This window comes from Mirounga leonina, unplaced genomic scaffold (genome assembly GCF_011800145.1).
Source record: "Mirounga leonina isolate KUSES-001 unplaced genomic scaffold, KU_Mleo_1.0 Mir_454, whole genome shotgun sequence".
In the NCBI taxonomy this organism is placed as follows: Eukaryota; Metazoa; Chordata; class Mammalia; order Carnivora; family Phocidae; genus Mirounga; species Mirounga leonina.
In genome coordinates this window covers 626,144-651,141 of record NW_023270763.1, presented here as the reverse complement: position 1 = coordinate 651,141, position 24,998 = coordinate 626,144, and the positions used below count along the sequence as shown (strand labels likewise).

General features: G+C 54.6%; 1 protein-coding gene across 3 annotated transcripts in view; it reads left to right on the top strand.

Moving 5' to 3' along the window:
- The first annotated feature begins 161 nt into the window (after positions 1–161).
- Positions 162–24,998, top strand: part of ADAP1 (ArfGAP with dual PH domains 1) — a 53,439-nt gene continuing 28,602 nt past the window's right edge. For 2 of the 3 annotated variants that reach the window (XM_034988220.1, XM_034988219.1), the window contains exon 1: positions 162–287. In XM_034988220.1, the coding sequence (XP_034844111.1) occupies positions 206–287 (82 nt within the window). In that variant the 5' untranslated portion in view covers positions 162–205. The remainder of the gene's footprint in view (positions 288–24,998) is intronic. The other variant, XM_034988221.1, reaches the window with a different exon arrangement.

The window sequence follows — 24,998 nt, the reverse complement described above, 5'->3', positions numbered from 1 at the left end:
CGGCGGCCGCGGCGGAGACACCAGCGGCGGCGGCGGCGGCGGCGGAGCCGGGCCCGGCGGCAGGAATGCGGAACCGGCGCGCGGACTGAGGCCGCCCAGGATGGCGCAGGGCCGCGGGCGGCGGGCAGCCTGCGTGGGGCCCTAGCGCGGCGGGGCGGACGCTCCGGGCCCGCGGCCGGCATCCCGGGCGGCGGGCATCGCGGCCATGGCCACGGAGCGGCGAAGGGCCGTCCTGGAGCTGCTGCAGCGGCCGGGGAACACGAGCTGCGCCGACTGCGGCGCCCCGGGTAGGTGCGGGCCGGTGGGTGCGCCCAGGGTCGTGGCCGGTCCGCTGGGTGCGGGGCCAGGCTGCGTGCGGGCCGGTGGGTGCGCCCAGGGTCGTGGCCGGTCCGCGTGGGTGCGGGGCGGGGTGGGTGCGCCTCTGGGAGGCGCGGGCCCGGGTGGGCGCCGGCGAGAGTGGGTGCGGGGCCGGGATGGGTGCGGCCGGGTGGGTGCCGGCCTGGATGCCAGCCCCGGGGACTGGGAGGGGTGCTGCGGCGCCTGCGTGGCCGGGGGGAGGGGGCGCGGGCCCGGGGTGCACCTGCATGGAGCCGGACGTCGCCTCCCAGCGGCCCCGGGGCCTGTGGCTGTGTCGCCTCCCCTCCCCCCGGGCTGCGTGTCTCGCTGTCACCCACGGACCGCCGCCGCGTTGCGAAACCTCGGCTCCGCAGAGAAAGAGGAAATCGCGCGGGCGAGCGTCTGCAGGGAGAGAAAGGGCGAGCCGCCCGGGGGCTTCTGTGCGTGGGTGTGGGGTCCACCTGGCTCCCCACCACCTGGAGGTGACGTCATGCCCCCCCCCCCCCCGCCTGGGGCCACCCTTTTGCACGCGCCCTGAGCAGGGGGCTGGGGGAAGAAGCCGGGTAGGAAAGGGCTCCCCTCTCCCCACCCTGGCAACCGGCTGCTCTGGGCAGATGGCCAGTTCAGGTGGGGCCCTCCGGCAGGTGCAGCCTGTAACAAGCTCCCAGTCCACCTGCACCCATCCTCCCAGCAGGCATCTCCTGGACTTTGCTCCTGGGTGGCCCTGCTCTGGGGTGATTTCCAAGGTGCCGGAGTCCTGAGGAGCTTCCCCTCCCTTCCTGGGGCGATTTGTCCTGGGATTGGCAGGAAAAGGACAGGCTGAGCTTCCAGGCCAGCAGAACCCTGCTTCTGAGCCATCAGCAGCACCCCCTAGTCCTTGCTGAGGGTGGGGGCGGGGCAGCCTCACCTGCTCACGTCACCCCAGGGTGGAGGGTGGCCCCACTCAAGGGCTGTTCCCCAGGCACTCCAGGGGGACACTGGACACCCCACTGGGGGCTCCTAGCCCAGACTCCTCAGAACACACCTAGCACAAGCCCCCCAAGGAGGGGGGCTGTGTTTGTCCTGAGACGGCAGTCTGAGACATGCAGCCTCTGGGCACTCCAGAAGGGACCCGGTCACCAGCTCTCCTCTGTTGCCCACCCACTGGGCTGGGGGGGGGGTCCTTTGGCAGCCCCAGGTCCTGGGAATCTGCTGGTCAGCTACGGTGTTGCCAAGAGAGGCTATACCAGGAGCTAGAGTGTCCCGCAGCCAGTGGGAGTCTTCTCTGGAAGCTGGGCAGACTGCGGTGGCCTTGCCCCCGGCCTCCTGAGCCGGGGAGCCGCGGTGCCCACCCTGAGGGTGGGGGGCAGCATCGGCACCACCGTTGTGCTCTGCTCCTGCCCGCTGGCTGGCGCCGCTCACACGCTCCCCACCTCCCTCTTCTAGACCTGCACTTTCCCTTGTTCAGGAGAGTGGGCTGCACCAGGGAGAGGCTCTCAGCCTCTGGCAGGGGGCCGGGGGAGGGGGAGCTGGCCCTGTCCCTCTCCTTCCTGGGTACACTGCTCAGGAGCAGCGTCTTTGGACCCACAGCCTCCCTCCAGCGATCTCGCGGGGTAGGCAGGTGGGACAGGGGGCTTCCTGGCCTCTTGGGCCCTGCAGGGGCCCCTCCCCTCCCAGTGGGCACTGCCATGCCCTGCACCCCCCCCACTCAGCCAGAGGCCACTGCCCCGAGGCAGGCACGCTGGGCTCCGGAGCGGTCAGTTCTTACAAGCCCAGCTTTCCCAGGCATTGGGCCAAGCCTCTGGTTTTTCAGAGTTGGCACATGACATCAGCATCTTGCCTTATCTGCCTGGCAGCCCAGTGGAACAGGCAAGAGCTGGCGATCGCCCCCATTTCACAGCTGGGGAAACTGAGGCCTTGGAAACTTGAGCCGCCTTGGGGGATGTGGGCCTTCAAAGGCAGAGCAGGTCTCTTGATGCCATAGTCCTGCCGTCCTTGCTGGCCTTCCCCACTGCTCCAGGGGCGCGGAGGCGAGGCCTGCTGCCCTGCTTCCTCCCTCATGACCCCGGTGGAATGCCCGCCCACAGTCTCTGCTGCTTGGATGGAGTCATCTGGTCTGTCCAGGTTCTGTGCCACCGTGCCTGCCGCCGCCCAGACGGGCGGCTGGGGGCCTCTCTGTGGTGACACGGACTGGCTCAGGGCTGCCCTGCCTGACCACAGCCAGCCAGCAGCAGGGCATGGCCGGGGCCAGGGGGCAGGCCTGGGCCACCTCTAACCACCATGGCCCTCGCGGGCCAACTGGCCAGGTGAGGGCTCCTGGGAGGGAGGTGGGGTGAGGGAGTCCTTGCAGCCCCACAGGACTTGCTCCAGGAGTAGGCTCCCCCCTCCTTTGCGCGTGGGACCCAGCTAACAGCCTCCCAGAGAAGTGACAGGCTGAGGGAGTGGGTGCGTTTGCATCCCTTTCCCCTGCAAGGCCTGGGTGGGGGTCTCCATCTTGGGGTCAAGGGAGGGGGGGTGGGCCTCTGCACGTCCTCCAAGCTGCCTACCTAGTTGGGACAAATGATAGATTCTCTCCTTTGAGCCTCAGGTCCGATGCCCCGGAAGGACTTGGGGGCTCTCACGTCTTCAACTGGGTTTGGCTGTGGGTGATAATCGTGTGGTCCTTTGATGCGTGTCACCTGGGCATCTGAGTCACCTGGAAACTCCAGGTAAAGCCAATTCTGAGAGCACCTGGGCCTTCTGACGTGCACAGTCGGCGCCGTGAGGGGGTCCTCGTTTCTGACAAGACAGGTGGTTTGGGATGGCTGCATGCAGGCTTCTGTAGGCACGTTTCCGGAGCCAGGACCCAGACGGTCTGGCTCTGAGAGGCCAGGGGGCCAGTCCTTGCGGCTCAGCCACGACCGGAGGTGGTGCCTGCTCAACCAGGCAGGTGACATTGGAGCAGAAGCTGCTCGCTCAGCCCGGGAAGGCTTCGTGGCGGACATGACTCTCCCGAACTTGCTGAACTTGCTGTAAGCCAGGGCAGAGCAGCTTGGTGGGGGGAATTCCAGGAATTTGGCCTCGTTGGGGAGAGGGTCCCCTGGGAGGGCGCGTGGCTGGCAGGGACTGCTGAGGAGTGGGCTGGGCGGGCAGCACCCATCTCTGGGGCAGTAACTCACCTGGTTCTTGGGTTAAAAAAAAGATTATTTTTATTGTGGTAAAATATGCATAAAAGTCACCATTTTAACCATTATTTGAGAGAGAGCATGCCTGTGGACTTGCACAAGCAGGGGGAGGGGCAGATGGAGAGAGGAAGCCGAGACTCCCCGCTGAGCAGGCAGCCTGAGGCGGGGATCAATCCCACCAGGAGCTCCTGACCTGAGCTGAAACCAGGAGTCCGAGCTCAACCGACTGAGCCGCCCCCCTCGTAACAGTCTTAGATGTGCGGGAGCATTAAGTACACCATCCCCGTCCGTCTCCAGAGCTCTTAGCATCCTGTAAACGGGAAACACGGCCCCCCCGCCCCCACCCCCGGCTCTGCTGTGTTTGTGGGTCTGACGGCTCCCGGACCTCGAGTGAGTGGGTCCTGCAGCGTTCGCCTTGTTTCTGGCTCATTGCCACGCTCGCGTGTCCGGGCTTCTGTGATATGGACGCCCCACACTGGGCCCACCTTCCAGCAGCGGACACCTGCGTGGCTTCCCCCTCTTGGCCGCTGTGAACGCGGGGGTGCAAGTCTGAGTCTTTGGGGCAGAGCCGGAAGAGTAGGATGGCTGGGTCACAAGGTGATTCTCGGTCTGGAGGGTTGGGGGCTCCAGGCTGTGTCCGTCAGCTGGCTCTGTGCTTGGCCACAGGCCAGCAGGCCCCTGGTGCCCGTGCGTGGGGGGGGGGGCTGGGGAGCAGCTGCCCCCCTCCACCCCAGCAGGGGAGGCTCAGCCACCCCGCTCTGCCATGCCCGGGACACTCACTAGGCTGAGATTGCCCCAGAGGGGACTCGGAGCTGCTGGGCGGGCCAGGGTGGTGAGCTGGGCCTGGTTGTTCTGAGGCAGCGCCGTGAAGGCAGGGGGTGACATCACCCCCCCTCGGGCCCTGCCCTCCTCGTTTGCTGTTGACTCAGCCCTGCTCGGGCCAGGGGCCTGCTAGCGCTGTTCCCCACACCTGTGAGCTGGCTGCTCGGCCCCATTTCCCCCACGGATGAGCCACAAGGGGCTGCACCAGGCTGGCAGGCGTGGGTTTGTCACCTGCCCTCCTGGTGGCTGTTCCCTGTGGCCCCGTCAGGCCCAGAGCAGTGGCTGAGACAGGCTCTTTCCCCCCTTCTCTTTATTGTGTTAAAATACACATAACCTAGAACGGACAGTCTTAACCATGTGGGTGTGTCTGGTTCAGGGCCTTCAACGCCTTCACATCTGTGTAGCCAGCTGTCTCCAGAACTTTCCACCTTCACCGACTAAAACTCTGTCCCCACAAAACACGCCCCCTCCCAGGCCCCCTGCTGCCCTCTGTGAGCCTGACGACTCCAGGTCCCTCAGAGAAGTGGGGTCCCATGGTGTTTGTCTCGTGTCTGCAGGTCCAGCCCCGTGATAGCATGTGGCAAAATTCCTTCCTTTTTAAAATTGGGGTGCAGGGATGCCTGGGTGGCTCAGTCGTTAAGCATCTGCCTTCGGCTCAGGTCATGATCCCAGGGGATCCCAGGTCCTGGGATCGAGCCCCACATCGGGCTCCCTGCTCAGTGGGGAGCCTGCTTCTGATGCTCCCCCTGCTTGTGCGCTCTTCTCTGACAAATAAATAAAATCTAAAAAAATAAAATAAAATGAAATTGGGGTGCAGTTCCCATGGAGCATGGTATTAATGTCAGGTGCACAACCCAGTGATCGGGGTTTGTGTACATTGTGAAATGATCGCAGTAAGTCTGGTGAACAGTCTGTCAGCACAGAGCGTTACAACTTCTAAGATCTACTCTCTTAGCAACTTCCAAATATACAACGCGGTGTTATTAACTCCGGTCACCACGCCGTGCGTTACTTCCCAGGACCTGCTTATCTTCTACCTGGAAGTTGGTGCCCCTCGGCCCCCTTCACGCATCTCGCCCACCCCACTGGCAACCACCAGGCTGTTCTCTGTGTCGATGAGTTCAGGGGTTTTTTCCTCGGACCCACATATGGTATTTATCTTTTTCTTTCTGACTCCTTTCACTTAGCATAATGCCCTCAGGATCCATCCATATTGTTGCAAAGGACAAGGTTCTCCTCTTTTTTGTGGCGGAATACTATTCCAGTGTATATGTACACACGGCATCTTCGGTGTCCACTCGTCCGTCTGTGGACACTTAGCCACTCCGTGTCTTGGCCATGGTGAAAGACGCCACAGTGAGCACGGGGGTGCAGACGACTTTCCCAGTTAGTGTCTGTGTTTCCCTCCACAAAAGTGGAATTGCTGGATCTTACCGTAGTTCTATTTTTAATTTTTTGAGGAACCTCCATGCTGTTCTCCACGGCGACTGCCCCAATTTGATTTCCCACCAGCAGCGCACGAAGGTTCCCCTTTCTCCACATCCTCGCCAACGCTTGTTCCTTCTTGTCCTTTGGACAGTGACTGTCCATTCTGACAGGTGGGGGGCGGGGATTGCACCGCGGTCCTGATGCGCATCTCCCTGACGATCGTGATGAGCACCTTTTCGTGGACCTGCTGGCCACCTGTGTGTCCCCTTTGGAAGAATATCTGTTCAGAGCCTCTCCTCAATTTTTAATTGCATTGTTGGGTGTTTTTGATGTTTTGTTTTGCTACCGAGTTGTGTGAGTTCTTTATATTTTTTTAGATATTCTTATTAGATATGATTTGCAAATATTTTCTGCCATTCCACAGGTTGCCTTTTCTTCTGGTTGATGATTTGCTGTCCTGTGCAGAAGCTTTCTAGTTGGATGCGGTCCCATTGGTTTATTTTTGCTTTTGTTGCCTAATCAAAGAATCCTCACCACGACCGATGTCAAGAAGCTTACTGTTTTCTTCTAGGAGATTTATGGTTTCAGGTCTTACACTCAAGTTTTTAATCCATTTTGAGTTGATTTTTGTGTATGGTATGAGGCTGTCCAGTTTTCCCAGCCCCATTTATTGAATTGACTGTCCTGTCCCCGTCGTATATTCTTGGCTCCTTTGTCGTAGATTAATCGGCCATGTATGGGTGGGTTCATTTCTGGGCTCTCTATTCTGTTCCACTGATCTATGTGTCTGTTTTTATGCCAGCACCATAGTATTTTGATTACTGTAGTTTTGTAAAATAGTTTGAAATTGGGAAGCATGAAGCCACCAACTTTGTTCCCCTTTCTCAAAACTGTTTGGTTATTTGGGGTCTTTTGTGATTTTATACAAATTTTAGGGTTGTTTGCTCTATTTCTGTGAAAAACGCCATTGGACTTTTGATGGGGATTGCATTGGACTGTAGATTGTTTTGGGTAGTATGGCTATTTGAACAGTATTAATTCTTCCAACCATGAGCACGGACTGTTTTTCCATTTACTTGTGTCTTCAATTTCTTTAAGGTTTTATAGCATTCAGCATACAGGCTCTTCACCTCCTGGATTAACTTTATTCCCAGGTGTTTTATTATTTTTGATGCACCTGTCAATGGGATTGTTTTCTTAATTGCTCTTTCTCATGGTTTGCTATTAGTGTGGAGAAACAGAACTGACTTCTGTACGTTGACTCTGTGTCGTGTAGCTTCACCGAATTCATTGATCAGTTCTAGTGTGTGTGTGTGTGTGTGGGGGGAGGATCCTTAGGGTTTTCTACACATAATGTGTAGAAATAGTGAAATAATCTGCCAATAGAGACAGTTCTACTATCTCCCTTTTGGTTGTGATGCCTTTTACCAATTTTCCTCCCTTGTTGCTCTGGCCAGGACTTCCAGTACCAGATGGGATAAAGGCGGAGAGAGAGGGCATCCTTGTCTTGTTCCTGACCTTACAGGTAAATCTCTCAGCTTCTCACTGTTGAGTGTGATGTGAGCTGGGGGCTTGACCTGCGTGGCCTTTGTTGTGTTCAGGTACGTTCCTTCTGTACCCGCTTTGTTCAGAGTGTTTCTCATAAATGGATGTTGAATTTTGTCAAATGCTTTTACTGCATCTTTTGAAATCATATGATTTTTATCTTTCATTTTTGTTAGTGGAGCATATCACATTAATTGATTTGTGGATGCCAAATTGATTTTTTTCTTCCTAAGGACGTAGATGTTTATTGAACACGCTGCAAGGGATCAGCGGGCAGGACAGCAAAGGAGAGACTGCTTGGATGGATTTCTTGATGCAAACTTGCATCCCTGGAGTAAATCCCACTCTGTCATGGTGTATGATCCTTTTAATGTGTTGTTGAATTCAGTTCGCAAATCTTTCATTGAGGACTTTTGCATCTGTGTTCACCAGGGGTGTTGGCCCGTAACTGTGATGTCCTTGTCTGATTTTCGCATCAGGGTAGTGCTCTCCTCATAAAAGGAGTTTGGAAGTGTTCCCTCATCTTCTATTTTTTGTTATTAATTGGTATTGCTTCTTTAAATGCTGGTAGACTTCACCAGTGAAGCCATCTGGTTCTGGACGTTTGTTGAAAGGTTTTTGATTACGGATTCAATCTCCTTGCTACTAATCCATGTGTTCAGATCTTCTACTTTTTCATGATTCAGTCTTGTATGTTCCTAGGGATTTATTCGTTTCTTGTTCAATTTGTGGGGATGTAATTATTCATGATAGTCTCGTACGATCCTCAGTGTTTCCATGGTCTCAGTCGTAGTTCTCCTCTTTCCTTTATGATTTTATTGATTTGAGTCCTCTCTCTTTTTTTCTTGGTGAGTCTAGCTGAAGTTTGTCAGGGTTGTTTGTCTTTTCCAAAAAGCAGCTCTTTGTTTCATTGATCTTTCTATTATCTTTTTGTCTCTCTCTCTCTCTCCTTTTTCTTTTTAGAGCACACTCGAGTGGGGTAAGGGCAGAGGGGGAAAGAGTCTCAAGCAGACTCCACGCTGTGCATGAGCCCAGTGTGGGGCTCCATCTCACGATCTTGACATCACGACCCTGAGATCACGACCTGAGCCCAGGCCAAGAGCCGGGCACTTAATCAGCTGTGCTCCCGGGCGCCCTGGGCTTCATCCGTTCTCCCTCCAGTTCCTTGTGGTGCCAAGTTAGGCTGTTTATCACGGACCTTTCTCGTTTCTCCGGGCCGGCGCCTGCCGCTGTGGACTTCCCTCTCATCACAGTTGTTGCTGGGCTCTCTGAGTTTCCATGTGTTGTATTCCATTTTCATTTGTCTCCATTATTTTTTGATTTCTCCCTTGACCCACTGGTCGTTCAGTAGCATGTTGTTGAATCTCCACACACATGTGAATTTTCGAGGTTTCTTGTAATGGATTTCTAGTTTCACACCATGGTGGTCGGAAGATGAGTCATGTTATTTTGATCTTCTTAAATTTATTAAGACTTGTTTTGAGGCCCAACATGTGGGCCTGTGGTCTTAGGTTTAGGTACTTGATCCATGTTGAGTTAATTTTTGTATATGCTGTTGGGTGAGGGTCCAGTGTCATTCTTTTGCATGTGGGCATCTTCCCAGTGCCCCTTGTTGAAAACTCTATCTTTTCCCCATTGAGTGGTCTTAGCACTCTTGTCAAATATCATCTGAGCATCTATGCGAAGCTTTATCTCCTGGTTTATTCTGTTCCACTGGTCGATATGTCTGTCGTTTATGCCAGTACCACACTGTTTTGATGACTACAACTTTGTATTAGATTTTGAGTCATGAGGTGTGATTCCTCCAGGTTAGTGGTTCTTTTTCCAGATTGTTTTAGCTATTCAGGGTCCCCTGAGATTCCGTGTGGATTTTAGGATGGGCTTTTCATTTCTGCCAACTATGTCATTGGGGTTTTGGTGGGGATTGCATTGAGTCTTTGATTTACTTTGGGTAATAGTGACATTCTGGCAGTATCAGGTCTTCTAACCCATAACATGGAATATGTTCCCATGTATTTATGTCTTCACTTTCTTCCTACAACATTTTATAGTTTTCATCATACAAGTTTTTTTTTTTTTTATTGTTTTTGATGCTATTGTAAGTTGATTTGTTCTTGCAGTTTACTTTCAGATTGCTCAATCTGTATAAAAATGCAACTGACGACAGCCCCTGGCTGGCTCAGTAGAGCATTCAACTCTGGATCTCAGGGTGCTGAGTTTGAGCCCCCTGTTGGGTGTAGAGATTACTTAAGAAATAAGTAAATAAAAATAAAAACGCAACGGATTGTCATGTGCTGACTTTGTATCCCATCACTTTGCTGAATTCACTTACTCTGACAACTCTTTTATGGAGTCTGTAGGGTTTTCCGCATATAAGACCATGTCGTACACAAACAGATCATCTTGCTCCCTCCTCTCCGCTGTAGATGCCTCTTCCCTCGTCCTCGTGCCTGGTTGCCACGGCCGGAGCTGCCAGTACCGTGCGGACTGGAGGTGGTGCGGGCAGGCACCCTCCCCTTGCTCCTCCTCCTCGTCGAGGAGGAGTTGGCAGTCTTCCACCACCGAGGATTACGGTTGCCGTGGGGTTTTCAGAGACGGCGGGTACCGTGGGGGGGCAGTCCCTCCTGTTCCTGGCTTGTTGAGTGCTTTTACGAGAGCGTCGCGTTTGGTCAAGTGCTGTTCCTACAGCAGTTGAGATGGACGATCGTGTGGGCTTCCCCTCGTTCTGCTGACGACTGGCGGGTTCTCACGGGGAGCCCTCTCTGCTTTCCACGAATAAAGCGCTTGTTGTGGTGCGTCGTCCCTATTGTGCTGCCGAGTCCTGTTTTCCGGTGGTCTGTGTTCACAAGGGATACTGGTCTGTGATCTTCTCGTAGTATCTCTGGGGTTCTGCTGGCCGCGTCGGATGAGTTAGGAAGCGCTCCCTCCCCCTCAATTCTTTTGGAAAAGTTTGGGAAGGATTGGTGTTGGTTATTAAGTGTTGAGTAGAATTCACCAGGAAAGCCATCAGGGCCAGGGCTGTTCTTCGTTGGGAATTTTTGATGATGGATCCGGTCTCCTTATTCGTTTATAGGACCATTCAGATGGTCCACTTCTTCCTGACTTAGAATTGGTGGGTTTTCTCTTTCCAGGAATTTGTCCACTTCATCGAGGTGACCCTGTTGTTGGTGTACGGTTGTTCACAGCACGCTCTCATAGACCTTTTTATTTCTGGGAGCAGCATCCCCAGCTTTGTGTCTGATTTGAGTGACTTGAGTCAGTTTCTTAGGCCATCCAGCTCAAGGCATGCCGATGCATTGATCTTCTCAAAGAAGCAACTTTTGCTTTCATTTATTTTCTCTATTGGTTTTCTTTTCTCCATTTCATTGATCTCTACTCCAGTCCTTATGATTTCCTCCCTTCTGCCAGCTTTGGCTTTAGTTTCTTCTTTGCCTAGTTCCTTCGGTTGTAAGTTCGGTCGTTGGCTTGACATCCTTCTTGTTTTGTAATGTCACCATTTATAGCTACAGATTTCCCCGTTAGCACCACCGTTGCTACATCCTGTGTTCTGGTGTCGTGTTTTGTTTTCCTTCATCTAATTTCATTTCATTTCTAATTTCCCTTGTGATCTCTTCCTTGATCCACTGGTCGTTTAAAAGCGTGTTACATTTCCGCCACGTTGTGAATGTCCCAGTTTTCTTTGTGTTGACTTCTAACTCCACCCTGTTGTGGCCAGAGAAGGTACTCTGTAAGACACCTACCTTTTAAAATCGATCTAGACTTACCTGCGGCCTCACGTGTGGTCGATCCCGTACAACGGTACGACGCCCCGCGGGCCCTAGGGAGGAATGCGTGTGCCGTCCTGGATCCTCGGTTTCCTTACTCCTGCCGGATGTCTCTGTCCATCAGTGTGAGTGCAGCATCGCGGTGTCCAGCTGTCATTCGAGGCTGGCGATGTCCCCCTCCAGCTCTGTCGGGTTCGGCTTCCTGTGCTTGGATAGTCTGTCATTAGGTGCGTAAATGTAATTGTTAGACCTTCTTGCTGTATCGAGGCTTCTACTCACATAGACTGTCCTCCTTCGTCCCTGTGGGCTTTTCCTGACTTAGTCTGTCTGATGTTCGTGAAACCACTCCAGCTCTCTCCTGCTGGCTGTCCACGCACGGTATCCTCTCCCATCCTTTGACTTCCGACCCGCTGTGTCTTTAGATCTGGGCCGCATCTCTCGTGGACAGCCCGTGGTGTACCACGTGCTTCTGTCCGTCCTGCCGTTCTCTGCCTGTTGACTGGAGAGGTTCATCCCTTTACCTGTAATGTGAACGCCGGTAAGGAGGGACTTCCTCCTCCCTTGTGCCCTTTATGTTGTGTGTGGCCTACAGCTTTTTTTGTCCCTCGTTTCCTGCATTCCTGTCGTCTTCTGTGTTTAGTTTATGTGAAATGTTTAAATTCCCTCCTAATTTCCTTTTGTGTATATTCTATAGCTCTCTTCTTCCTTGTTGCCACGGAGATTACATTTAACATCCTAAATTTATAACCTCCTAAATCGAATCTGTAGTAGTCTAACTTCAGTAACGTGCAGAAACGCTGTTCCTTCACAGCTGTCTGTACGACACCCTTTTGGTTGTCGAAGTCACAGTATTTCATCTTTACACATTGTGTGCCCCAAGACATAAATATTCATTCATTCATTCATTCATTCATTCATTCATTCATTCATTCATTCATTTTTTTAAAGTAATCTCTCCACCCAACTGAAATCAAAAGTGGCATCCTTCTCCGACTGAGCCAGCCAGGTGCCCCATAAATAATAATTATTTTAAATGCATTAGTCTCTTATGTAGAAAACAAGATCTGGAGTTAAATACCAAAGTTATAGTAGTACTAGGTTTTACATTAATAATTTTTTTTTTATCAAATGAGTTAGTCTCTTAAATCATGTAGGAAACCAGGTTTAATACCATCGAATGCCAACTAACCATTGTTATAAAACACTAGCTTCTACAGTTGCTGCATATTTACCTTTCCTGAGATCTTTGTTTCCCCATATGGCTTTGAGTCCTGCCACTCTGGTCACAAACACCCTCGACTTTTGTTTTTCTGGGAACATCTCGATTTTCCCCTCACTTTTGAAGGACAGTTTTGCCAGAAATAGGATTCCTGGTTGACAGTGTTTTTCCTCTGAACACTTTGCATATATCAGCCAACTGTCTTCTGGCCTCTGAAGTTTTTTTTTTTTTTTCAAGATTTTATTTATTTGAGAGAGAGAGTGAGAGAGCACAAGCAGAGGGAGTAGCAGGGGGAGAGGGAGAAGCAGGCTGGTTCCCTACTCGGTACCACTGAGTCACCCAGGCGCCCCAGCCTCTGAAGTTGCTGGTGAGAAATCTGCTTTTCATCTATTTGAGGATTTCTTGTGACAAGTGGCTTTCCTCCTGCTGCCTTCGCGATCCTTGGGTCTGGGTTTTGGACGTGGTACAGTTGTGTGTCTCAATGAGTGGCCTCTTGGAGTTCATGGAGTCTCGTGGATGTTTGCACTCACGTCTCCTCACACCGTGATTTCTTCAGATCTTCTCCCTGCTCCTTTCTCTCTCTCCTTCTGTGTCTCCCATGCACATTGCTTGGCCCCTTACATTCTGTTTGCTTTTCTTCCATCTTCTTTTCTGCCTGTTTCTCGGCCTCCATAACTTCCATTGTCCTGTCTTCAAGGTCACTGATTCTTTCTCCTGGCTGCTCAGATCTGCCTTTGAATCCCTCTGGTGAATTTTCTATTTCAGTTACTGTGCTTTTACATCCAGAAGTTTCTTTCTGGTTTCTTTGTAGATTTTCTGTCTTTATTCCTATTTCCCTTTTGTCTGTACGTTGTTTTCTTGACTTTCTTCACATATGGCATTTGTTCTTCAAGCACATTAAAAATTTTTTTTAACATCTGTATAATACATCTGCCACTAAATCCTCGTCGGGGACGGATTCTGTTCATCTCTTCCTTTGAATGGGCCATGCTTTTCTCTTTCTCTGTGTGCCTCGTGATTGTTTTTGTTGGATATTTGAAACTAATAATGTGGGCACTTGGAAATCAGATTCTCCCCTCTTCCCAGGGCTTGCTGGCTTAGTCACTGTTTTTGTTTATTGTTTTTGTTTTGATTGTTGTAGACTGTCTGCCAAGGATCAGCCTGAGGTGTAAACTTAATATCTTCTTGGGTCTTTTTTTTTTTTTTTTTAGGTTTTATTCATTTATTTTAGAGGGAGAGCACGTGAGTGGGAGGGGCTGAGAGAGAGAGAGAATCTCAAGCAGACTCTGCGCTGAGCTTGGAGCCCAACACGGGGTTTGATCCCACAACCGTGAGATCATGAACTGAGCCGAAATCAAGAAATGGGTGCTCAGCCAACTGAGCGCCCATACGCCCCTTCTCGGGTCTCTTCTAAGCTTTTCTGTGTTCATTTGTAAATTTTTCCTGTCATATGCGGTTGTTTTGCCCACTCTTTAATGTCTGTCTTCCAAGGGTGGGGGTCCTAGGCCTTTAAATCCTTAGAAATCACGTGAGCTGGAGGGGAGGGGCTGCCCCCCTCCTGGCCAGGGGCAGCAATCAGTGAACAGAGCACTGACCCGATACCTGGAGGACAGGGTCCTTGCTGCCCGTCCTGGCTCTTGCCCGCGTGTGTGGTTTCTTCAGGAACACTGCACAGCTGCCCGCCTGGGGCCAGGGCTCTGGAGGGGTAGGTGCATCTGTGCTAAGAGCTGACACTGACCACAAGTGACTGCAGCTTGCCATCCAGACCTTTCCCGGGTCCCACATTGACCCGAGCACCTTCTGCATGGTCCTGTGTCTTTCTCTAGAACATTCAGCTCCTCGGGCACAGGCTTTGGTGGAGGGATGGGCTGTACACGGTGTGATGGGGGAGCGCAGCGAAGACCCAGGGCGACGTGGAAAGGGGCAGGGGGTGGACTAGTGGCCCCCTGCATCAGGGCAGGCCTTGGGTGAGCGCAGGTACCGAGGTGGCAGTGACCAAGGTTAGGGTGTGGTCCTGGGGTGTGGTGAGGTCTGGGGCTCCCTGAGCAGGAGGATGTCACCGGAAGGGGATTTGGGGAGAGGTGGGTAAGAAGACCCTGGGGTTTCTGGTGCTGGGGTTATCCAGAATTCTCCGTGGAGGAGGGGAGACAGCTCCCCCAGAAGAGGGGTGGGCGTAGCCCCCGCCACTGTGAGCCCTGAGCTTCGTGTGTTCAAAGGAGAGGCAAGGAGCGAGTGTGTCCGGAGAGGAGAGTGGGGGACAGGCTCGCCGGGGGTATGGCGCACGCAGGACCTCGTGCCCGCTGTAGGGAGGGTCCTGGGCCGACAGGTGAGGGTGTGCCGGGAGGCCGTTAGAGGGCTCTGAGTCGTCCAGATGAGAGGAGACAGTGGCTCAGTCTAGCGCGTTGGCAGTGGTGGAGTGCAAAGTCAGATCTTGGATATATTTTGAAATTTGGGGAATAGGATGTGCTGGGACATGGGGTGTGGGGCGCAGGACAGGGAGAGACGAGGACACTCCGGTTTAGAGCCAAGGACGAAGGAAGAAGGGTGGAGACCAGTTGCTGGCGTGAGGGGTTACGATCGAGAAGTTGCCACAGACCGCAAGTGGGGACTTGAGCTTGAGGAACGTTCTGGAGAAAAGGCTGGAGGTAGACACCAAGTAGCCGACAGTCGAAGATGTACATATTTTTCTGTTTCTGTTTTATTCTTCCCCGAGGTAAAATTCACATAACAAAATTGACCATCAAAACCCAACAGCCCAGTGGCATTTAGAACATTCCCAGTGTTGTGTGACCTCCACATGCACTCAGCTCCCAAGTATGGTTTTTACAACCAGGAGAGGAGATGAGAGGGGTCTCCGGAGCCTGGCGGTGGGGGGCGGGGGACCGCCCCCGGGGGAGGGGGGAAGGACCCAGAGAAGCACCTACAGGCCAGTGGAGTCTGTGACAGGGGTTGGGGGATGGAGGGGTGTACATGGGCAGGGGCTGGAAGGTACTGGGGGTTAGGAGAGGGACGCTGAAATCTGGCAGCACGTGTGCTGAATGGGGTGGTCCTGGGGAGGGAAGGGAATGTGGGCCCGGCAGGAGGGGAGGGTCCGGAGGGAAGGCTGGGCCCTCCACTGGGTGGGGAGAAGGGGGCAGGTGCGAGCCCCCCTCCTCCAGGGGCTCACTGAGCGCCTGCTCCACAGACCCGTAGATGGCCCCCTCTTCCGTGAGTCCGCTCGGTGTGCGGTATGTGAAAGCAAATGTGCCCCCATAGCTTAGGTTCCGGCAGGGAGACAGAGGCTCAAGCAAACAGCATAGCGCTTAGTGTGTTGGAGGTTTGACAACAGAAACCAGAAAGGGCAGCCGGGGGCTGTGGGGGAGGGGCCACCAGGCCCCAAACCACCCCTCACCCCCAACCTGTGCCCTCCTCACTCCTGGGCCTCCGTGTGGGATGGGCAGAGGGCCACAGGGCCCTGCCAGACCCACACTTCCATGCCTGCGCCCTCCTCCCCTGCTGGGCTCTGGTGGGGGGTGACGCTACCAGCTCAGCCCAGCCCCAGGATATGTCACCTGCCCAGATGCCTCACCTCTGCTCCTGGAACCGTGAGGGGCTGAGTCACCTCCAGGCCCCCAGGAGAAGGCGGAGAAGTGGGGAGGAGCAGAGCAGTGGGGGGCGGGGGGGAAGTGGGGAGGAGCAGAGCAGTGAGGGGGGAGAAGGGGGTAGAAGTGGGGAGGAGCAGAGCAGTGGGGGGAGAAGTGGGGATAAGGCAGAGCAGGGTGGGGGAGAAGTGGGGAAGAGCAGAGCGGTGGGGGGGAGAGGTGTAGAGGAGCAGAGCAGTGGGGAGGGAGAAGTGGGGAGAAGGCAGAGCAGTCGGGGTGGGGAGAAGGGAGGTCAGTGACAGCCTTGGGAGGCAGGGGAGGGGGGAGGAGGAGGAAGGGGTGTCTGGGAGGAGCTGGGAGAAGGCTGGTGGCCTGGGGCAGAGTCTGTCCTGGTTGGCAGGTGATGTCACCCCACCACACAGAGGGCAAGGCTGTGGCCTGGAGGTGCACCAGGCAGCCTGGTGTGGTCGTGTGGCTGGGACAGGAGTAGAGATGCAGATTCAGGCCCAGCACCTCTCTGCCGCCCTCGCCTCTGTCTGCAGCTCGAACATACACATGAGCACATGCCCTGGGGCGTGGTCTGTGCTGGGGGGACACAGGCCCTGGAGGCCCCCTCCAGGCTACTGGGCGAGGAATCCGAGAGTCCTTGGTGCCCAGAGAGAGGATGGGCAGGCTCTGGATGGTTCCCTGCGTCGTGGGGAAGGGGTGCGGCCAGAGCAGAGCCTGGAGTGGGGTGTGGGGCCCTCCTGCCTGGGCTAAAGGAGTCCTGGTGCCGGGGTACCCCAGCCCGTGGCCCTCCTGCCCTGGAGGGGCTCTGAGCTTCGGAGTGTGAGGCTTATGTGGACATGCAGACACCTCATGCCTGGAGCCTCTTTCCAGGCTCTGATGTGGGGCTGTGGGTGTTTGTGCAGGTGGGCAGACCCGGCTGAGCCTGCAGGTCCAGCCTGGCCACCTGGACTGCGAAAGCATCAGCCCTGTCCCTTCTCTCTTGGGGACCTCCTGCCTGCCTCTGTCCAGCCGTCCGTGTCCTCCCACTGCCTGAGTGTGCACACAGACCCACTCCGGAGGTCCTTGCCTGTAGGGTCAGGGTGGGCCTCCTGAGATTCTGCCCGGAGGCTTTCTTAGGGAGGAGGGCGGGGCTTGGAATCTGGGGAGTCGGGGAGTCAGGGAGTCACCTGCTCCTGATTCCTACAGGGGTGCTGGGGCTGCCCTGGGGTGACAGGAGGGCGCCAGTGTGGGGCCAGCTTGCTGGCACTCCGCCCTCAGGCGCTTGCGGGGGGCAGGGGGTCCCTCTCCGGGAGCCCAGGAGTCTTAAACTGCTGCTCAGTCTCCTCAAGAACTGTCCTGCCGGAGTCAGCATCCTTCTTTAAAATCAGGGCTCTCGATTGACAAGCCGCCCCAGGCCCCAGGGCAGTGTTTCGGGCGTGGGGTGCTCGGACAGGGCCCTCTAGGGTCGCTGAGTCCTGAGAGCAGCAGGACCGTGTCCCTGGCTGGCTGGCCCCCAGGGGAGGCTGGTGCCCACGCCTCCATCTGTAGGATCACCCCCTGTGGGCCACACACTCGGTGTGCTCGGTCAGGCCGGCCGAGTCACTCCCAGAGAGGTGACGTTTGCGCCAGATCTTTGCTGGGCAGACGGCACCCGGACCAAATGCTGTGGAACCATTAGCCTGAGCTTTGGGGGAACCACACTGGGCGCGTGAGGTCAAAGCGTCCCGCTTGCTTGGTCCAGCCCCGCTGCAGACACGGCCGGAGCGTACACCTGCCCGAGCTTCTACTTCTTTCCTCCCCAGTAGTCCAGCCCGGTTCCCCTCCTGCCGGCGCCTCCCCGGCACCCCACCTCTCCTGGTGGCCTTCGCCTTGCTGCAACGCAAAGCTTTTCTGTGGGACAGGGCGAGGGATCCCCCTCCTCTTCCGCTGGAAGGCTCAGAGCCTAAGTGTGAGGTCAGCCGACTCTTGGGTGTCAGGAGGCGCTGGGGAGCCCTGCCGGCAGCTGGGGATCACAGTGACCACCCGTGAGCAGTGGTCTTGCCTGTGGGCCTGGCCAGATGCCCAGCTGGGAGACCGCCTCCACCCCCAGGACCCCCTTCTCCCTCCCCTGCCTGGCACCTGCCTGTGTCAAACCTGTGAAGGAAAGTAGCTCAGGGCAGGGAGCGTGGGCTCCGGGACACCAGTGCTGGTCTGCTCCAGTCTGCCACTGGGTGACCTTGGGCAAGTGTCTGACCCGCTCTGGGCCTTATTTGCCTCATCGTGTGGAAGGGCGGCAACGAACGGCAGGATCAGCCTTGGATGGAGCTGTGGGACCAGGCGAGATACAGTGCTCAATCATTAGCCCCCAGGGAGTGTGGGGAGGTGGACGGGATGGCCGGGGAGGCTCTGGAGGATGCCTGGAACATTCCTGCTTCCTTCTCCAAGGCCAGGCCCCCGGGTGCCCGCCGGACGTAGCCTTTGGGAGAGCGTGGCTGCCGGGTCTGGGAGAGGGAGGGCGTATCTCATAGAGAAAGTGGGTTCCTGCTGACCCCGCAGAGCAGGCTGCACCAGGGTGAGAGGCCCTGATTTTTCTGCTTCTCCAGTCTCTGGGGTAGGGCTGGGGCCCTAGAAACACCCACTGCATTCTTAGATTCACCTTTATGGAGGTGTGATTTACATATAATAAAAGGCACCCCTTCTAAGCCTGCCAGGGAGTTGGGAGGAGAGTGCGGGCTTGTGGGGCTTCTCTGCCCCATGCCCCCATCCCTTCTGCGGAGATACATTTCCCTCTGCCTCTTCTCGTCATTGAGATGTTTGTGCTCTTATTATTTGGTTTGAACAGTCCTTTGTGCCCTTTGGATTCATGTCCTTTATCAGATACATGATTTGCAAAGTTTCTCCCAGTGTAATTTGTCTCAACCAGCGTCCTTCAAAGAGCAGATCTTTTCTTAAAATTCTGATGAAGCTATCTTATTTAATTTTTTTAATTTTCTGTGGCCAGAAAGTCTTTGCCTAACCCACAGTCACAAAGATTTCTTGTGGAAGGTTTATAGCTTTAGGTTTTACATTTAGCGCAATGATGCATTTTGAATGACTTTTGTACATGGCAGGAGACACGGATTGAAGTGTAGTATGTTTGCAGATGACATCCGACTGTTCGGGCACCATGTGCTGAAAGATGATTCTTTCTCCACTAAACTGCCTCTACACCTTCGTCAGTCACACGTGTGTGTCTATTTCTGGGCTCTCTATTCTGTGCCATTGATCTCCTTGTTTCTATGCCAATACCACGCGGTCTTGATAACTATAACGTTACGATAAATTCTAAAATCAAGTACTGTTAGTTCTCTGTTTTTATCCTTTTTCAGGGTTGTTTTAGTTACTCTAGGTCCCCTGCATTTGCATATGAATTTTAGAATCAGTTCATTTGTATTTTAAAAATCCTGCTGGAGGGGCGCCTGGGTGGCTCAGCCGTTGGGCGTCTGTCTGCCTTTGGCTCAGGTCATGATCCCACGGTGCTGGGATCGAGTCCCGCATCGGGCTCCCTGCTCGGCGGGTAGCCTGCTTCTCCCTCTCCCACTCCCCCTGCTTGTGTTCCCTCTCTCACTGTGTCTCTCTCTGTCGAATAAATAAAATCTTTAAAAAAAATTCTAAAAATCCTGCTGGAATTCTGATTGGGATTACATTGAATCTGTAGATTAATTTGGAGAGAATTTACATCTTCATGATATCAAGTCTTCCAACCCGTGAAAATCCTATCTTTCGCTACATATTTAGGGGGTCTGTGATGTATCTCAGCAAGATTTTGTAGTGTTCAGTGCACTGTTTGTCATATTTACCCCTAGGTATTTCATTTTTTTATGCAATTGTAAATGGTGTTTTTAACTTTTCATTGTAGCAAAATATATATAACATAAAATTTACTATTTTACCCTCTTTTAAGTATAGTTGAGTAGCATTTAAAACATTCACATTGTTGTGCAACAATCTCCAGAATGTAAACGGTATTTTTAAATGTTGTTTCCAGCTGCTTATTGCTGATATATATGTGAATATAATTGGGTTTTGTATATTTATCTTATATCCTGCAGCCTTACTATTTATAGTAGTGTTTTTGTAGAATCCATCAGATTTTCTACATTGATAATCATGTTGTATGTGAATAAAAGAGGTTTTATTTCTTCCTTTCCAATCTAGAAGCTTTTTATTTCTTTTTTTCTTTTAAGATTTTATTTATTTATTTGACAGAGAGACACAGTGAGAGAGGGAACACAAGCAGGGGGAGTGGGAGAGGGAGAAGCAGGCTTTCCGCCAAACAGGGAGCCCGATGCGGGGCTCGATCCCAGGACCCTGGGATCATGACCTGAGCCGAAGGCAGATGCTTAACGACTGAGCCACCCAGGCTCCCCGACCCCTTTTTTTTTTTTTTTTTAAGATTTTATTTATTTGACAGAGAGACACAGTGGGAGCAGGAACACAAGCAGGGGGAGTGGGAGAGGGAGAAGCAGGCTTCCCGCTGAGCAGGGAGCCTGATGCAGGGCCCGATCCCAGGACCCCGGGATCATGACCTGAGCCGAAGGCAGACGCTTAAGACTGAGCCACCCAGGCGCCCTAGCTTTTTATTTCTTTTATTGCCTTATTGCACTGACTAGAATCTCCACTTCAGTTTTGAATAGAAGTGACTACAACAGACCTTCGTGTCTTGGTCCTGATTTTAGGGGAAAGCATTCAGTCTTCCTCCATTAGGTGTGAGGTCAGTGATTTCACAGAGGCTGTGTATCAAGTTGGGAAAGTCCCCCGCTATTCCTAGTTTTCTGAGAATTTTTACCAAGATAGTACATTTTATCACGTGCTTCTTCGGAATCTATTGACACAGTCATACGGTTTTTCTTTTTTAATCTGTAAATATGGCGAATTACATTGATTTTCAGACATGAAGCCAGCTTTGCATTCCGGTATAAATCGCTGTTGGTCATGATTTTTATCTTTGTATATTATTGGGTATGCAAATCTTTTTGTGGACATGTTTTCATTTCCCTTTGGTAAATACTTAGGAGTAGAATTGCTGGTTTACGGGACAGAGATGTTTAGTTATGTGAGCAACTGCCACGCTGTTTCCCAAAGCGAGTTGAACCAACTTGCCCTCCTGCTAGTGCTGTTTACGAGCCTCTCTCATCCTCCTCACTTGGTCATGTCGGCCTTTCACATTCTCGCGGATGCGTAACGGGGTTCCACCACCAAATCTTCTTTAAAAAGGCACAAGTGATAACTTTGTGTTGCCTAGTGTCTCCATTTCTTAATTTCAGGCTCCCTTGAGCCCTCCTTGGAAGCAGCTGCTTGAGTTATGATTGAGGGCGTGCATGCATATCGCCCCAGACCCCCACTGGATGGGCGGGCTGGGGTCAAACAGCCTTCAAGTGTGGGTCCCGGTGGGTCCTGGGGCCCACTGCAGGATGTCAGGCAGGTTTATAACCTCTCCTTAAGCCTAGGAGCCTTGTTGTCAGAGAGATGATTATCAGCAGTGGCCGTACGCGCCCCCTTCTGATCAAATGCCCTCCTTGGGCTCACATCTGTCTCAGCCTTTTTCCCTCTGACACAGGGCTTGGACCAGATAGTAAATATTTCAGGCTCTGCTGGCCACACCTTCTCCGTCCCAACCACTCAACCCTGCCGTTGTCGTGCAGAAGCGGCCACGGACAAAAATGTAAATGATGGGTGTGGCTGTGTGCCAATAAAACTTTATTTACAGAAACAGGCCTGGGGGCCATGGTTTGCCAATCCCTGCTTAAGTGTTCTGTAAACAGGTCTTCTAGGCCAGGACATAGACAGCCTTATCCCCGAGCCTGTGTCTAAGGATGGAGGATGGCTGAGCGGGAGTGTTGGTGGTCTTTGCTCAGCCGATCTCAGAATTTCCGCACGAGTCAATGAAGGCCGTGAGGAGAGAGGCCTGGGCCAGAGGTCCAGAGCAGACGTCAGCGAGTGGTGAGAAGTGGGGTCTCTCCTGCACCGCAGTGACTTTCCCAGTTGGGCTCATTTTGCAAGTCGCCATTATTGTCCCATTTCACAGAGGAGGAGGGTGAGGCCCAGAAGGGCTGCTCCTTGCCCAGGACTGGTCACTCCGTGCACAACTGTTGACTGAGCAGCTTTGGTGGACGTTTCTGGGGATGACAGAGCCCGGTGGGGGAACTGGGACTCTCCCTTTTCTGGACCTCGGTTTGGTCCACCGGGACAGCTCTTAACTATAAACCACGTGCCACCCTTGCCACGCGGTTCTGCCCCACAAAGCTGCTGTGCTCTGCCCAGCACCACTCCCGTGCCGCACCTCCCTCGGTGAATGTGTGTCGGTGCAGGGGCAGAAGGCCTTGGCTCTCTCTTGGGAAGTGGGGACTCTGCAGACGTTGGGCTGTTTGGTCGTTCGTTCATCACGAGCCCTTGAGCCCCTGGTTTTGGCTAGGTTCTGTGCTGGGTCCTGGGGTACTGCTGTCCTCGAGAAGCCCACAGTGAATGGGGAGACAGACTGTTAGAAGGCCAGCAGTGGTAACAAATAGCCCCACATCTCAGAGACAGGACTTGCTACTTGTTCAAACAGTGCTTTGCAGAAGTGCTTGGTCCCAGCTCTCTGGGGCCTGTCTGCTCCAGACAGTGACGCAGGGGCCTCCTCCCCTCCCCCATCGTCAGTCTCCCCACCCCCACCCATCAGCTGAGGATGGGGACACCATGGAGCACCATGGGTGGGTGGTGGCCGTCAGCCAGGCCTGGAGGGGCATGGGTCCCTCTGGTCACATTCCAGGAGGCTGGGAAGTGTCGTACCCTGTGACCCCAGGGAGGAAGAGAGACGGATGCTGGAGAGCCCCAGTGGTCTCTGCCACAGGCCCGTGTTCAGGGGGGCTGAGGAGATGAGTGTCTGAACCGGGACATGGCTGAGGGTGGCCAGGGAAGCTGTTAGTGATCCCCCAGGACAGGCTGTGCATGCCGCTCTGTAATGACCAGAATTAGCTGGGCACTCTGCATACCAGGCCGGCCCGCTGCTGTCTGTGTATGAATGGTCTCGGTGTCCTTGATGGAGTGCTGTCCATTTTACAGAGGAGAAACTGAGACACAGAGCAGTTAAGTAATTCGCCTTGGGACGCACAGCTAGGAAGGGTGGGGAGGGGGTGGGACCCAGCGCAGCTGACCCACATGGGTCCTCCCTGCTCGTGTTCTCTCAGACCAGAGGAGTGGCTCATTTCCTGGTGGGGCAGCATTTTCAGGAAGAGGGAGCGGCTCTTGGGGCCCAAGGAGAGTGGATGCACCCAGGCATCCAGGCGGGCTGCCGAAGGTGGGCTGTGGCCACAGGACAGGGGCCCATGGGGCAGGGGCCCGTGGGGCAGGGGCCTGGCAGGGGGGAGTACCAGGGGCTTCAGTGTGGCCCCCTTGGCAGTTTCTGGAGAATGCTACCAAAATGCGGGGAGTGTCTTCTGAGAGTAGGGGATGGAGGTGGAAGGTTGGTTCATGCAGAGCTGTGGACCCTTGTCCTGTTCTCTGCATGTTCTTTGCATCCCCAGGTTCCTGTGGAAACTTGGGTCACGTGTGGGGGTCTTCTTTCTGTCTGCTACCGAGCATGCTTGGGATGGAGAGGGGGGTCTGTGGCCTTCTGACCCCCACCCAGCCCTCAGGGAGGCACGGAGCTGGGGCACGTGGCCTTCTCCTTACCCGATCTCCCCCGCTGCCCACTCTCTGGGTCCCCTGCATGCCCATCCTGCCTGCTCTGCGGACCCCAGTACATTGGAGGCCTGGCTTCTGGCTGCGGTCAAGCCCTGCGGCCAAGACACCTCCCCGGGTCAGTGCTCAGGGCAGCAGGGTGGTGGCCTGTCCCTTAGTGTCCCCTGAGCCATGGGCGGTGGGGGGAGCTCAGGGACGTGGCTGTGGGGGCTGTGGGGACATCTGGGGACCGGGCTGCTGGGAGAGGGCCCAAAGCACGTCAGGCGCCTGACCCGTTTCCATTCTAGGGGTCGAGACAGGCGGTGCTGGGTAAACAGGCAAAGAAAGTCAACGGCAGCCTGGCAGATGGTGTGAAGAACCGAGAAGGGCATTATGATGGGGGACCCATGAGGGTGCCCCCTGCTGGTGGCCAGGGGCCCCGTGAGGGTGACATTTGCACTGAGATGTGGGAGGAAGGGGCCGCCCAGTCATTGCGGGGCTGGAGCAGTGCCTGGGGAGGAGCCAGGAGAGGTGGTGAAAAGTCCCCGGAAGGTTCCAAACAGAAACCTGATGTGATGCTCTGGCTTCCGGGGCCAGTGGCCTGTGGGCGGAGCAGGCAAAGGGGCTGTGGGGGGCCGTGGGGGGAACGGCAGGGAGCCAGGGTTGGACAGAGGGGATGTCCGGGAGGATGGGTGGGTGGGCTGGTGGTCTGCCTTGCCCCTCTGCTCACAGCTCTTCTGAGTGGGGTAAGGCCCCCAGAACCAAGGCTCTGAGGCCTCAGGCTCTCTGGGCTGCACCCCTCGCTGGCCCCAGTGGGGAAGGCTGGTGTTAGCCAACTCAGGACAGGGAGGAGGTGGGGGACTGGGGCCCCTGTTGGTCTCAGAGCGCCAGCCTCCAGGTTCCCGGCCAGGAGCCTAGGTCTGCATGGGCTCACTTCCCAGTTCCCCAGCCCCCCAGACTCACCAGGAGTCCCCTCCTGCACCAGCCACCCCCACCGCATAAACAAGCATCGAGGCAAAGTTGGAGGTGATGGCTGGGAGGATCACCAGCCCCCATGGACAGTCATCTGTGGGCCTCCGTGCAGGGCCCTCACAATGACATGGCTGTTTTTCTCCTGAAACTTCTCTATTCTGGGGGCCCTTAGAAGCGATCTGCCTCCCTGGCCTCCACTTCCTCTGCTAGATCCTAGAGCAGGTCGCACGCCCCACAGGCACCTTGGGGATGGGGATGCTGTGAGCTTGGTGGTCAGGTTTGGAAAGTGAGCAAGGCCTGTAACCACCAGAACCCCTGTGCTCAACTGCTCAGCCCGTCGGCCCCCCATGTCCCTCTCGGATCTCACAGTGAGCTGGCGCTTGTCTCCCCAAACAGGCAGGGAGGGAGGCTTGGGCCCAAGGCATGGCCAGTGCCCTCGGGCAGCTGCGAGTCTGGGGCCAGGGCCGGACATCCCAGGGCCAGGGCTGCTGGGTCCTTGGTCCAGGAACCAGAGGTGCCTGCTGCACCAGCCCCCCACACC